Below are 15021 nucleotides of genomic sequence, written 5' to 3'. Positions count from 1 at the left end.
TTGACTTCATAATCACAAACAAACCAAAGCTATTTATTGATGTAGGTACTATAAACCAACTAGAATTTAACACAGATCACCGTATGCTTCGTGGAACACTATCAACTACCAATGTAAAGCAATCTAGAAAACTTTTGGCGAGCACTAGAGGAATAGTGGAACTACCACTACCAGACACAGTCTTGTCTTCTCTGGAACTTACACTACAAGATAAAATTCAACAAATTCATACAATACAAGAAAAATATGATATCTTGGAAAACCAACTAAAATCAGTTGAAAATGATGTCCATGTAACAAAATCAGCAAAAGATAAAATAGGAGGGAAAGCAAGAGATCTAATATTACTGAGACATAGTAAAAGGCAACAAAAACCAGTAGATAGGAATGAAATAGCAAAAATAAGCAAACAAATAAATTCATGCATAAGGTACCATAGACAAGAAACCAGGCTCAATCGAATAATGTTCCACTTAGAAACTACCGGGGGAGTCAGAAAAGCACAGAAAGAGATGCAAGATTGTAGAAACTGGATAATAGACATGAAAAAACCGAATCAACAAAAGAGCAATACAAAACGCATAGAAATATTAGGCATAGCTACAGATTTTTATCGAGAACTTTACAATGATGAATACCCAATGCAAATAGACCCTAACTGTATTATCACCGAGGAAGAGATACCATTCATTACTAAAACCGAAATAACTAAAGCAATTCAATCACAAAAAAATAGGAAATCACCAGGGGAAGATGGAATCTCAAACGAACTTCTGAAAGGAGTCTCAGACAGTATAATAAACACAATGTACAACATATTCAATGACATAATGGAACAAGAAACAATACCATCCCAATGGACTACATCGACAATAATATTACTCCATAAAAAAGGCAGAAGAGATGACATCAATAATTACAGGCCCATAAGTCTAATGTCGAACCTGTACAAGATATTTTCAAAAGTTTTATTGGAAAGAATCACAAGAATCTTAGATGAGAATCAGCCAAAAGAGCAGGCAGGATTTCGTGCGGGTTTTTCAACTTTAGATCACATTTTTACAATTAAACAAATTACAGAGAAATACAAAGAATACAGATTATCCTACTATCTGGCATTTATTGACTATCATAAGGCATTTGACTCACTTAAACACGAGAAAATTTGGGAAGCTTTGTCATACCAAGGAGTACACAAAAAATATATCCGCCTCATAATGGAAATTTACAAAAACATGACTGCAAAAATAAAAACTGAAAATCTGGGCCAAACCTTTCCTGTCAAGCGAGGGGTAAGGCAGGGGGATCCCTTATCCCCGAAATTGTTCTCGGCTACACTTGAACTTGTTTTCCAAAAATTGGATTGGTCAAACTATGGAATAAGGATAAATGGAGAAAAGTTAAACCATCTCCGATTTGCTGATGACCTTGTAATAATTTCTGACAATCCAGATCAATTACAGACCATGCTCAATCAACTAGTGTCAGAAAGTAGAAAAGTAGGCCTACAAATGAATATGGCAAAAACTAAACTAATGACAAACCATATACAAACACCTATAAATGTTGACAATGACTCAATTGAATATGTTGACCAATACACATATCTTGGGCAGATCATATCTCCAACACATAACACCTCAAAAGAAATTGAAAATAGAGTAAATGTAGCTTGGAAACGATATTGGGCTCTGAAAGATATAACAAAAAGTAAGTCAATACCAATGAATTTAAAAACCAAAATATTCAACTCATGCATACTTCCTACTATGACTTACGGATGTCAAACATGGGCTTTAAAATTACAAAATGTACAAAAACTTCAAGTATGTCAGCGCAACATGGAAAGGAGCATGCTTAATATCAAGAGAAAGGACAAAGTTAAAATTAATGTTATTCGCCAGAAAACAAAGACTGTAGAAGTATCTTACAAAATTAAAAAGCTGAAATTGAAATGGGCAGGGCATCTAATCAGAAACAAAACCAACAAATGGGCAAAACAGGTGGCAGAATGGTACCCAAGAGAGGGTAAGAGAAAAAGAGGAAGACCTTCGAAAAGATGGGATGAGGACCTAAAATTAGCTGCGGGTACATTGTGGATGAGGAAAACCCACGACAGGAAGATGTGGAAGGCTTTGGGGGAGGCCTATGCTAAGGCAAAACAATCTTTTACCGGTGTAAATATAAATTCTGTATTATGATTATTTAGATTGTTAATAAAGGCTTTATTATATTATTATTATTATTATTATTTTTCTTTATTAAGTTTTAATTAATTAATTTAATTTTTCTGAATTAATTCTATTACAGAAATTGACAAACAGCCAAAAGAAATCGATTTCAAAATACACAAAATATATATGCACATTGCGTACAGTCACAACCAATCTTACGAATGTTCTTGAAGCACACACAAGTAAAACTAATATAACAACTTTGAATAATAAACTTGATATTTTAATGGAATGCTACGCAAATAGTAGTATTTTGCTAGATCAATTTGCCATTGTATTTAAATCTATACCAGAAATTAGTATGAATTCTAATTCAGAAGCAGAATTTGATATAGTTTTATCTGATTCACTCATAACAAAATGTTATAAAGATAGTAACGAATGGCGAGAATTGTATAAAAAAGTAAAAAATATTATAACTCATGTAGATAAACAAAAAGCAGCTCTGGCAAAATTGATAAAGTCTAACCCCAAGCAAATAGGAGAAGAGTGTGTTTTACCAAACATATCACAAGCTCATATAGATATCGTAGAAGACGCTAAAAATAACCTGCATGCAATCATTGAAAAGGCTGAAGCCATTTTACAAGAATATAGTTTTGGTTTTAAATTGAAAACTAATATTGTTGCCGCATCTGCACCACAACATCCATTACTTCGAAGTATTGAGAAATTGGTCAAATATGTGAAAGAAACTATAGAACATTTGGATGAATTAGATACACCTATAGATCAAGAAATGAATGAAACATCTTCTGCCACTTTGACATCTGAAGCTGAAGATATTATAGCTACAATGTTGCTAACGATCCAATCCCTATACAAAAATCATCTATCACCCGAAATAAGTATAGATAATCTCGACGTTTTGGACGCAATCGATGAAATAATCGATGAAAGGGAAAAGGAAAAGGAAGAATCTAATGAAATAATAGAAGATAAACATTTGAAAGAGCTCCTACACGACCGAATGATATCCGATTCTAAGTTATTGCAATTGGATACATTAATAAATAAAATGAGATCATTATTATGTAATTATGTCGATTTTATTGCGTGTCGTTCGGAAGTGGAAGAAGTAAGGAAAGCAATAATGAGAGTGGTGCCCATATTAGAACAAGTTCTGCTTTTTGTTCAGTACTTCCTGTCACAGAAAGTCGCGGTACATAGAGTGTCATGTAAAATGCTGTCTGTTTTATTGAAAATATTCTCTGATCTCGCTATTAAGGGGTGAGTTTGTTTTTTTTTTACTTCATTTAAAAAATATTGAATGGAAGAAATGCATTTTTTTACATGAATATGAATAATCAATGTATATACAAAAATGTATCACTATTTTAATTTGTTATATGTTGAAATTGATTTCTCTAATTTGAATAGAAATAGAGAAGATTAGAGAAAAATTAGAGATCTTAGAAATCTTACATCATATTAGTTTACTGTTACAAATGTTTAAATTTAATATTTATAGTTAAGATAGAACATTGTCTTTGAGATCAGCAAGAATTTCTACTTATACTTACAGCTTTAATTACTGGAATAACTTGAAATTTTTTTTTTTCACTTATAAGCCTCCAAAATAAGCCAATGGCTGGCCAATATCAATGTCTCGAAAATGCGCGTGCATGAGCAACGAAGTGTATAAGGTTCTTTATACCTACCCAGCTACGTGCTCGAAACCGCGTGAAACTGAACCGCGCGAACGATAAACAATTATAATATATATCAAAAATATTCCAGATTCTGTAAGCCATCTGATTTGGACATGGAAGAAGGTGAAGGTGACGGCGGTCCAGGGAAGCTGTCAAGTGGAACGGGCCTTGGCGAGGGTGAAGGACAGAAGGATGTTTCCGAGAGAATTGAGAATCAAGTGAGTGTCCATGTTTCACTTTAATTTTTAAAATTGCATTTATGAGAATTTGTTTTTATTGGAAAATTTTTGGGGTCTTTAATTTGTGCTAGTTAAATCAAATAGGAACAAACTCCTTTTCCCACTTCCCGTCGAATTCTCGAGGCATTACATGTTGAGTGGCGGAACTCAACGCTGCGCGTTACCTTGTTAACACAGCGAGAAAATTAAAATATTAAACATTTCATTACCCCGAGTGGAAATCGAACCAACAACCGATGTATCTAGTTTCACACGCTTGTGCAACTGCGCCACGACGATATATATATATATATATATATATATATATATATATATATATATATATATATATATATATATATATATATATATGGGATGTGTCTTATGTTTTGAAATTTATTTTCATTAAAAAAAAAACACATTAAAAAAGTTTTTTATTATTCATCACATTTATCATGATAAATGGTTCATTTATATACATCTTTGTTTTTTTTACAAGTTTGTTAGGTATTGCTGTCAGAAATAATACCACGATCTATATTTGTTTTTAAAAATTGTTTTGTGTACTAAAAATATGTTTTTGTAAATTTTACTGCTAAATATAAATTGTATACACATTATTTAATTTTATATTTATACTATAATGTGAATGTGAAATAGGATCAATTGGATGACGCTCATCGTCCTGGAGAAGAGAAAAATCAAGAGGATCGTGATTGTAAGGAAGAAGAAAAGGGAGTCAATATGACTGACGACTTTGACTCACATTTGCAAGACGTTGAACAGAAAGGTAATTTAGTAATCAGCTTCAGGCTGTATTCCGCATATAGGAGAGGAGGCAAAAGGAATCTTGTTTTAAGACATTTCTTTCTACATTTTCCGCCGAATGTTCGTGACTTTCCGTGTTAAGTGGCGGATCTGAACGCCGCGATTTACCTCTTTACCAGATCATGTAAACTAAAAATATTAGATAGTTAATTTTCCCGAGTGGGAATCGAACCCATGGCCGTAGCATTTAAAGTCACACGCTTGTGCCACAGCACCACGACGACCTTATTATTTTATGAGAGTAGAGTAATGAAAATAATTAATTCCCCCAAGGGAATATTGAATTCATTACCATCGTGCTAATTAATAGTCACACGGTTTCCTGCTCCGCCAAGATGACTTTCTTTTATTCTAAACGTAAAGTAAGTTGTTAAAATTTTTATTTCTTTAATTAGAAGGCGAAGAATCAGATGAAGAAAATGATAAGGATGATGCCGACAAACAAATGGGTGAAACTGATAATGCAGCTGAAAAGTAAGTACTTACTCATATATAAATATTAAACTGATGTGATGAATTAGATTTATACGTTATTCGAGCCCACAGAGTCGCGTGTGTGGTCTTTATACCGCACTTGTGCTGAGGGTACTCGAAAATTAAACACCTAGTCCGGCTATGCGTCTCATTATATCACTGTATTTTGGGATCACCGTTTAGGACTACATTCGTATATTTTAATTTTTTATGGCAACAAGCCCAAAGCGCGGCGTTGTGTTTCGCTACTCAACACGCAATATCTCGAGAATTCGGTGGAAAGTGAAAAACAGTGTCTTAACACAAAGTTACTTTAGCCTAAGTTAAGATACAAGATAACTACTATTGAACTACGTCTTTGTGGTAATAAATATCTCATGATGTGAAAACATATGCTGAGCAATTTTATTTTTGCAGCAGACTTCGTAAGTCGGATAACTTCCTTATTTCACAGTTCTTATGTATTTATATTATATATGTATATTGTTTCTATTTAAAACTAGACTAGACCAACAAATATGGGGTTCAGAGGACGAAGAAGATTTTGAAGAAGATGGCAAGAAAGATAAAGAAGAAAAGGGCAAAGGTGAGAGTACAGGCGAGAAAGAAATGGCCGCCAAGGATCAAGAACAAGGAACTGACGATGGGGACGAGGGGAAAGAAAAACAAAAGAAAAAGGATGTCAATGAAATGGAAGAACCTGAGATTGATGATGACCATGTTAGTCTTAAATTATGCTGTTTTTATTTTTAAATTGAAGTAATTTAAGCTTATTTATAAATGATTCTAGCCTTATATCATATGAGGTCATCGTATGACAGCGTATGACTTTAAGACGCTCCGAAAAATTAGTTATTTTCATTTTCCCACTCGGTTTTGAGTATTCTTGGTGGAAGGTTTGTAATGGAATCTTATGACACTACATTCAGTCTTCTGTGTTATTTAATTAGCGCGAGACTTTGATATTACATGCCGTTACCTAATAACTAACTCGTTTTAATATTAAATAAATATCGGCGTCCAATGAAAACAATATGTAAATAATAGATCTTTGACACTTGATTAGTTTCGCAGTAGTATTTTTGTATAAGTGATATTGATTCTTATAAATGATTGCTTATTATAATAGTTATATAACTATGATGTAATTGTTTCAGATCGATCCTTATCATGGTAATCAGCAACAGCTACCGGAACCGGAGGACTTTGAATTACCTGATGATATGAATATGGATGGGGAAGAAGATAATGATAAGGTTTGATATACATATGTAAATTTACTTGATAAAGAAGTTTTTTTTTAAATCTCCTTATTTTTTATATTTTAACTACATACATACTAAATGTAGGTAGTCCTGAACGTGGGTACAGTGGGTTATATCGAAACAATTAACGTGGTGTAATATATATAGCCATTCTCGATGTCCGACCTCAAAACAAAAATAAGTTTACAATTCGAACAAGCAGCTTCTAAGATAAGAGAGTTCACACAAACATTTTTTTTAGTTTTATAAGTCAATGTGAAAAAATAACTAACATTACATACTATTACTAGGATGGAGAAACTGAAACTGAAAATCCATTTGAAATAGATGCCATGAAGGAATCTATACCAGAAGAAGAAGAATCTAAAGAAAAAGAAGAAAAAGGCAACAAAGATGGCCTAGAAGTATCCAGTGATGAAGAAGACGAAGGTGATGGTAAAGAACAGGTAATAATGTTAACGTGTTTTATATTTATATGAATATGTCTATGTTGTATTATGTACTTATTTAAATATTATGTATATTTTTAAAATTGTTTTTTACAATTATTAAACAATTTTATTAAAAAAAAAACAATTAATGAAAGTCGCCTTTTTATATTTTGGGTGTGATACGTTGTTGCTACTTGCATGTCTCTGCAAGTCCTTATAGTTGAGACTTGAGAACATATTTTATTTATTTATTACTTTTTATTTATATCAAGTAACATACGACTCATTTTGTTAGTAACAATAAAAAATGTATATCTATGTAATATTTAAGTTCCTTCTCCCTCGCACTCGAAATGGAGCATATGGGATGATACAATATTTTCATATTTTAACTACATAATTTTTATCTTAGAAATACATCATTACTATTATTATTTTACTTTCGTGTACTTAGGATAAGGAAATCGGGGACGAAAATGAAAAAGATGATAATGATTTAGATGACGTGGATACTGAAAAAAATGATGATGATAAAAATGATAATGAAACAGAGGAACAGCCAGAGGACCAAGCAGGAGACCAAAATGAAACTCAACCAGAACCCGAAGCAGAACCCGAAGAACAACAAAATGAATCTAAAGAAGATGATAATTTGCCTAAAAACAAAGATAATATAGAAAATGAAGAAGTCGAGGAAAAACCACATGAGGCCAATCCACAAGCGAATCCATCAAATGATGATCAATCTGCAGAAGATAAAGTGGAAAACGCAGAAATGGAGAGAGGAACTAATGATAATGTTGAGACTAACACTGAACAAGCTCAAGATGAGGATGCTGCGCCACATGTAAGTAATTACTTCTTATGTATAGATATACTTTTTGTTTAAAGTTTTATTTCTCGTATAGGTAGAAAGAGAAAGACTGACTTCAAAACAGGTGTCTCGCTTCTCGGTCGAATTACGGTTGCGGTTTGTGTGACCAGAACGTGAGAATGAAAATAATTAATTCCCCCGAGTGGTGATCGAGCCAACGTCTATCGCTTCTACGTGAAGTTATTGAGGTTAATTTCAATTTTCATCACATTTTATAGTTTCTTAAAATAAATTGATATCATCTAAGTTATAAATGATAAACTCGTAATACTTTACCTCTAGAAAAAAATATACTTCCATTGTAACTATAGCTAATTGCAATGTAATTTCCTGTTACTTGCAAACAATTCGTTTTTATTAACTATAAACACATCATTATGTTTATTTGTTATATTCTACTTATGATTACATTTTCTTCCTAAAATTAACAACATAAAATATAATGAACATTAAAAGTAAAGATTTAGAATATTAACTATTTTATTTAATGTAGGAACAATTACAAGAACAAGTAGGCGACGATATACAATCGACAGGCAGATCGGAATTAGACAAAAGTGATAAAGGTCACCGTGGTGAGAAACAGCCGACGAGGGCCGACCGTTCTCGGGATGCCCAGCAGCGATTTGAGAATAAACCTGGAAAAACTGACCAGGAAAGAACACTCGGTAAGTTTTATTCCTGAAGAGTACCTTATAAGAAGTGGTTGAAAGCATCAACGGATAATAATTATTAATAAACCTGAAACCTTTCTAAAAAATATTGGGAAATAACACTTGGTATGTTAACAATTCTGTATCTCTAGAATCAAATAAAATAACATGTAGATGAAGACATCAAGTCCATATGAATTAGGCAAGTGATAAAGGTAGTTTTAGTGATTTGGTCATTTTATTATTTATTAGAAATCTTTGTTTTCAATGTGTACTATGATTTATTTCTAATGTTTACAGGTGATGTCAACGAGAAGAAACATAAAAAAGCGCACACATTGAACACAGATAAAGAAGATGCAGAAGATGGAGGCGAAGAACAAAATGATGATCAAGAGGCTGATGCGTATCAACATATTAAAAAGGCTGGACAGGAGGATATGCAAGTAAGTATTATTTGTTCAAGTAAATTAAATATTTAATATTTTCATTTTACTACTCTGGTAACTAGACAAAGCGCAGCTTCGAATTCCGCTATTCTACTTGCAATACCTCCAGAAGTTGGCAGAACGTGACAAAAGGTTTCTACTTACTCTGTTCTAATGCGAGATACAGAGTGAAGCTTAAAAAAAATATATAGAGGAAAAATATTCACAAACCTCCTATAAAATCATTATAGGTAGTCGATTCAGCAACAAAAGAACAAGCCGATGAACAACCAATGCTACAGCAAGAGGACGAAGAAGGTGAAAAAATGCAAGAGGATGAAGATATACCTATGGATGTCGATGAAGATGATTTACAGGTATTTAGATTATACCTGTAATTTGTTACAAGTTAAATATTCGTAATGATCAAATTTAAGATGTGATGCGGATTTAAAATAAGATTTAATAATACTTCAAAATTGATGCCGAGGCTTGTCAATAAGAGATTGATTAAAATAATAAGATAGCTTAGGCATATATTTTATAAACATACATTATATTTTTATTGTTTTGTAGTATCTTTTGCGTGCAACAAATAATGATCTATTCTATTTTATTATTTGTATAAAATTATAAACAATATTTTTTCAAACAGGTTGAAAAATCCGAAGAACTAAAACCTGAAAAGATAAAAGAAGGATCAGAAAAAGATAAGACCGGTAACAAGAAAGATGGTGGTGATGAAGCTACTGGTGAGACTGGTATTGAAATTGAAGGAGACGCAGTTCTTACTACCACCGTACCAAGAGGACGAGATACCTCTTATCATACTAAGTAAGATTTTTTTATTTTTACGCTTAATCATTCTCTATATCTATATATAGTGATAAGACACTCTTCCTCTTCCATGCCTTTAAATTGGGAGACACTGTGAGTAATGAAAATTAAATCAATAATCGTGTTCACATTTAGACACAGTTCCATTGCGTTAGTACAATAAAATATAATATATGTTATTATAATTCATAAAATAAATAAGAAAAAGTCACATCTCCATAGACTTAAAATTGAATTAAGAAATATATAAAAAACATCTGTGTCATTAAAATTATAAAGTTATGGTTTTTGCTTAAGAATAACGTTAACTTTCTTTATATTTTTAATACAAGAAATTTTATTATATTACATGTATAATAATCAAAATCATTTCATCATTCAATATAGATCTTATCACTAATATTAACAATATCTTAACAGTGTGTTATCATGATTATTAAACACAATTAAAGTAAAAAAAATTCTCAGAAAAACAAGATATATATTATGTCAATTATTGTGGATTACTAACAAACAAACTTTGATTGTGGCTCCTGTTATATATATCAAAAAGTGCAAATATGTCATGTTTGCACCAAATAACTATCTAATCTTCCAGGCAAGAAGAATTCCACCACGCGGAGAACATAACCGTCGAGGAGTATACCACCATCCGCCAGTGGATGGAGACACGCGCGGGTGGCGCGTCAGGGGGGCGGGGGGATGGGTGCGCGGCGGCGGCGTGGCGTAGTGCATGGCGGGAGTGCGCGGGAGACGCGCGCGCTTTATGTGAGCGCTTGCGACTCGTGCTGGAGCCGACCGCGCGGTCGAGGAGAGCGGGTAGGCTTATAAATATGTGCACTACGGTCGACGGATCCTAGCAGACCTGTAGTTAGTTGTTGTATGTAAGATATCTGCGCAGAATTTTTCAGGGATTTCTTATACTATTCAACTTCTTCCCGAGGAAACATGCGCACAAATTCAGAAAATGTAACTTCAGAGCGGCCACGGTACTGAACGGCTGTAGATTTTGTCATCAATGACAGAAAAATTGTAATTTGAAATGTTCTTATTTAAGCACAAATAATATAGTAAACAAAAGAACAGGAGACTTTTATATAAAAAAAAACACTATTTTTGTTAAATAGTTTTATTTTTAATTCCTCACATACTTACTTACTTGCATGGAGTCTTTAAAGTTTAATATATATAATATGACTTACCAACCTTACATATTAGATGTAAATATGACGGAACGTAATTTACCCTTATGAGCGTTTGAAAAAACCACTCAGCTATATTACATCTCCTTATTAATATATAGATACTTAATAATAACTTTTTCTCTAGGCGACTACCGCACCGGGCGCGCAATCAACATGCGTCGTGTGATCCCCTACATCGCGTCCCACTTCCGGAAAGACCGTATCTGGCTACGTAGAACTAAACCAGCCAAAAGAGACTATAAAATAGCAATAGCCATTGATGATTCCAGCTCCATGTCTGATAATAGATCTAAGGAATTGGCTTTTGAAAGCTTGGCGCTGGTTTCACAGGTTTGTCGCTATTTCTTTGTATATTTGTTTTTAAAACAAATGTAACGGAAAACGTTATAGGCCATTGCCACGGATAATTGTAAATCCTTGTTAAATAAAAGAAAAAAAAAAAACGAAACCCTAAGGGACCACTGTAGTGCGTCTGACAAGACAATTTATTTCGAGATCGCGTGGAGGTGTCAATCTGAGATAAATATCAAATATTCGTGTCTATGGTCCCTCGAGGCAAAGAAAAAAACAAGCTTCTAAGTCGAACGCAATCAAAAGATACGAGCGTTAACTTAAAATATATTTTCATATCTGTTCTGTTCACCGCTTTCCACTGAATCCTGGAGGAAAGCGATAGGTGTGGGCTTCATTCCTACTCGAAGAATTTAAATATTTAATATTTCCATTTACTCGTTCTGGTAACTAAGCAAAGCGTGGCGTTAAATTCCACCACTCAACACACAATGTCTTGAAAATTTGGCGACGCGTCTCCGGAGTCTCTTTACACTAGAGTACCTTACACCCGGCAATATGCTTAAATTTAAAAAATATTAAAAGTAACGTAATATTTTCTTTTTCAGGCATTAAACCTACTCGAATCCGGCGACCTAGCCGTATTAAGTTTCGGTGAAAACCCGAACCTCCTGCATCCATTTACGGAACAATTTTCGGAACATTCCGGAGCGAAGATTCTAGAACAATTATGTTTTGAACAAACCAAGACTAAAATAGCTCAATTGTTAGACTTTTGTACTGTTATGTTTGACCAACAATCGATAAGAAGTGATGTTTTAAATGCCAAATTATTGGTAATAGTTAGCGATGGCAGGGGAATATTTTCTGAAGGCGAAACTAAAGTGATACAATCTGTGAGACGTGCGAGGCAACAAGGCATTTTCCTGGTGTATGTTATTATTGATAATCCGGATAATAAGGTTTGTGTTTGAGAATGTTTATTTGGATATTTAGTCAATAGTTTTATGCTTAATATAATTTTTTGGTAAATAATTTATTTTTAGTTCAACAGCAATTGACTAATTAAGATTTAATGGGGGAAAATGATTTTATTTGAAATATATTTTCGTTTCTCGGCTTTGGTTGAAAATGAAAAACAGGTTCGAAAATTAAGGAATAGAGTGTTAAAACAGGAGATTTTCTCTTTCTACTCTGCAAAGCGAGAACAAGAATAAAACTTAAAAAAACAATTAACGATTCATATTTTTTTTACAGGATTCCATAATGGATATTAGAAGACCACTATTAGATCCAACAACTAACTCCCTATCCGGATTTGTGCCGTATTTAGATACTTTCCCATTTCCATATTATTTAATATTAAGAGACATGTCCGCTTTGCCAAATGTCCTGGGAGATGCTTTGAGACAATGGTTTGAATTAGCTGCTAATGTTTCTACGTAATTCGTAATTTTAAATTTAGTTTTATTACGATTTATGTCTTAGTAAAGGATTTTTGTATGTATTTGAAATTAGAAAGTTCGTATAAGTTATATTAAAATACAATCTAAATATCATGGTTTATATAAAAATTGTTGTATGAAATCTAAAAGTAAAGTAATATAAATGATTCTTCTCATCTGGTATGTTGAGGACAAACTATAGATTAAGCGTAAAACAGTTGCGTCTATAAATATTTACTATAAAGTATTTAATATATTATTATTTTTATCATATTATTACTATTTTCTATTAAAGACAGTAATATAATGATTATAGTAAAAGGTTATGGTATTTTTTATAGTTTATAAGTTCATTATTATATAAGGAAACCTTAAAAAGAAACAGATAAAAATATATTTTTTCTATAGTAGATAGTTATAATACACTGACAGTGTAAAATTTATAAAAAAATAAATGTGTATAAGAAATCTTGTGTATTTTTATTCTTTTAATTTTATTTAAAAAAAAATGATTATAATCAAATATTTTAACATAGTCGCGGCATTAAAATTCAAATTCAAATTCAAAATATTCTTTATTCAAATAAACTTTATAAGCACTTTTGAATCGTCGAATATACATGTCAACAAAAAGCTACCACCGGTTCGGAAGGCAGTTCTGCTGAGAAGAGCCGGCAAGAAACTCAACAGTTGCTCTTTTTAAAGTCAATGGTATATTTTACTATTACATTAGCTGGCAGCTGTCCTGCCTGACATTTAATAGACATTAATTCCATACATGCTTATCCTCTAAATATTCTTGAACAGTGTAATAAGCTTTACTTGTTAGATTTTTTTTTACAGATATTTTAAATTTTGGAAGTGGCAAATTAAGAATACACTGTGGAATTTTATTATATACACGTATACTCAGACCCATAAAGGATTTATTAACTTTCTGGAGGCGAAAACTTGGTGTAACAAGCTTATCTTTATTTCTCGTTTCTATCTTATGACTGTCGCTATTTTTTCTATGACAATGTATATTTTGTCGGACAAAGAGAATATTATAGTATAGAAATTGGGAAGCAACTGTAATAATACCTGCATCTTTGAAAACATCTCGCAGAGAATCTCGAGCTCTTAGATTATCTATAATATATCTTACGGCTCTTTTTTGGAGAATAAATATTGAATTGATATCTGAAGCACTGCCCCATAGCAGCATTCCATAAGATAAAATACTATGGAAATAGCTAAAGTAGACTAGTCGGGCAGTTTCAACGTCCGTCATTTGTCTTACTTTTTTAATTGCGAACGCGGCAGAGCTGAGTTTATCTGCAAGTGCTTCCAGATGAGCGTTCCACTGGAGTTTGGAATCTATAGTAACACCTAAGAAAATAGCTGATTCCGACACATTAAGAAGTTCTCCTTTAATTATTACATTAAAGGAGAACGCTGTGCGTTCTCTATCGCATTTATCATGGTGAGTGTTCTGAAGAACTGTTTGACCTGTTACCTGCCGCCGAATTTTCTAACCGCACAGCACGTCACAAACTCAAATATCATCCACACCATCTGGATGCGTGGCACTCCACTACTGTGCGGTTTCGTAGGAATTTCCTTCCACGCGCCACCGAACTGTGGAATAGCCTACCCGCGGCAGTGTTTCCAGGTCGGTACGATATGGGTACCTTCAAAAAGCGCGTCTATCTCCACCTCAAAGGCCGGCAACGCACCTGTAGCTCCTCTGGTGCTGCACGGGGTCGTGGGCGGCGGTGATCATCATCAGGTGACCCGAACGCTCGTTTGCCTTGTCCTTTTTCCATAAAAAAAAAAAAAAAAAAAATTATGTTTTTTAACATTTGGTAAGGCAAACTCGATGCATTTCGTTTTTTTAGCATTTAACATTAGATTATTAACATCAAATTATTAACATTAAATTATTTCTCAATTTTCCGCTTCGAACGGAGTGTCTTGACACTAGATTTGTCTTCTTACCAGAGCGAAGAAAATGAAAGTATTCAATATTTCATTACCTCAGGTGGGAATCGAACCCACAGCCATCGGGTTTAGTAGTCGATCCCTGCGTTAGTCCCTAGTTTCAATAAAATTTTATAATGAATTCACTTTTCACAATTCACAATCCACGACTTTCATATTATTTGTAGAATTTTAAATATTTGATTCAATAAGTTAAAGATTAT

At 33.0% G+C, this 15021-nt stretch overlaps 1 protein-coding gene across 1 annotated transcript in view; it reads left to right on the top strand.

Annotated features, from left to right (window-relative positions):
* The window catches only part of LOC146531994 (midasin), a 34048-nt gene extending 20745 nt beyond the window's left edge, over nucleotides 1-13303 (top strand). Inside the window, exons 26-41 of the mRNA XM_085197689.1 lie at nucleotides 2311-3464; nucleotides 3975-4104; nucleotides 4765-4894; nucleotides 5328-5406; nucleotides 5910-6126; nucleotides 6564-6662; nucleotides 6962-7117; nucleotides 7557-7949; nucleotides 8470-8644; nucleotides 8930-9075; nucleotides 9309-9434; nucleotides 9713-9891; nucleotides 10493-10713; nucleotides 11224-11429; nucleotides 11999-12352; nucleotides 12648-13303. Coding sequence (XP_085053815.1) covers nucleotides 2311-3464; nucleotides 3975-4104; nucleotides 4765-4894; nucleotides 5328-5406; nucleotides 5910-6126; nucleotides 6564-6662; nucleotides 6962-7117; nucleotides 7557-7949; nucleotides 8470-8644; nucleotides 8930-9075; nucleotides 9309-9434; nucleotides 9713-9891; nucleotides 10493-10713; nucleotides 11224-11429; nucleotides 11999-12352; nucleotides 12648-12836 — 3954 coding nt within the window. The 3' untranslated portion in view covers nucleotides 12837-13303. The remainder of the gene's footprint in view (nucleotides 1-2310; nucleotides 3465-3974; nucleotides 4105-4764; nucleotides 4895-5327; nucleotides 5407-5909; nucleotides 6127-6563; nucleotides 6663-6961; nucleotides 7118-7556; nucleotides 7950-8469; nucleotides 8645-8929; nucleotides 9076-9308; nucleotides 9435-9712; nucleotides 9892-10492; nucleotides 10714-11223; nucleotides 11430-11998; nucleotides 12353-12647) is intronic.
* The last annotated feature ends 1718 nt before the right edge of the window (nucleotides 13304-15021 follow it).

The sequence above is a fragment of the Heliconius melpomene genome, chromosome 14, assembly GCF_056956725.1.
Source record: "Heliconius melpomene rosina isolate 202511_hmr_F chromosome 14, ASM5695672v1, whole genome shotgun sequence".
NCBI classification, from domain to species: domain Eukaryota; kingdom Metazoa; phylum Arthropoda; class Insecta; order Lepidoptera; family Nymphalidae; genus Heliconius; species Heliconius melpomene.
Note: the sequence above shows the minus strand (reverse complement) of the source record. Positions and strands in the feature narration are given on the sequence as shown.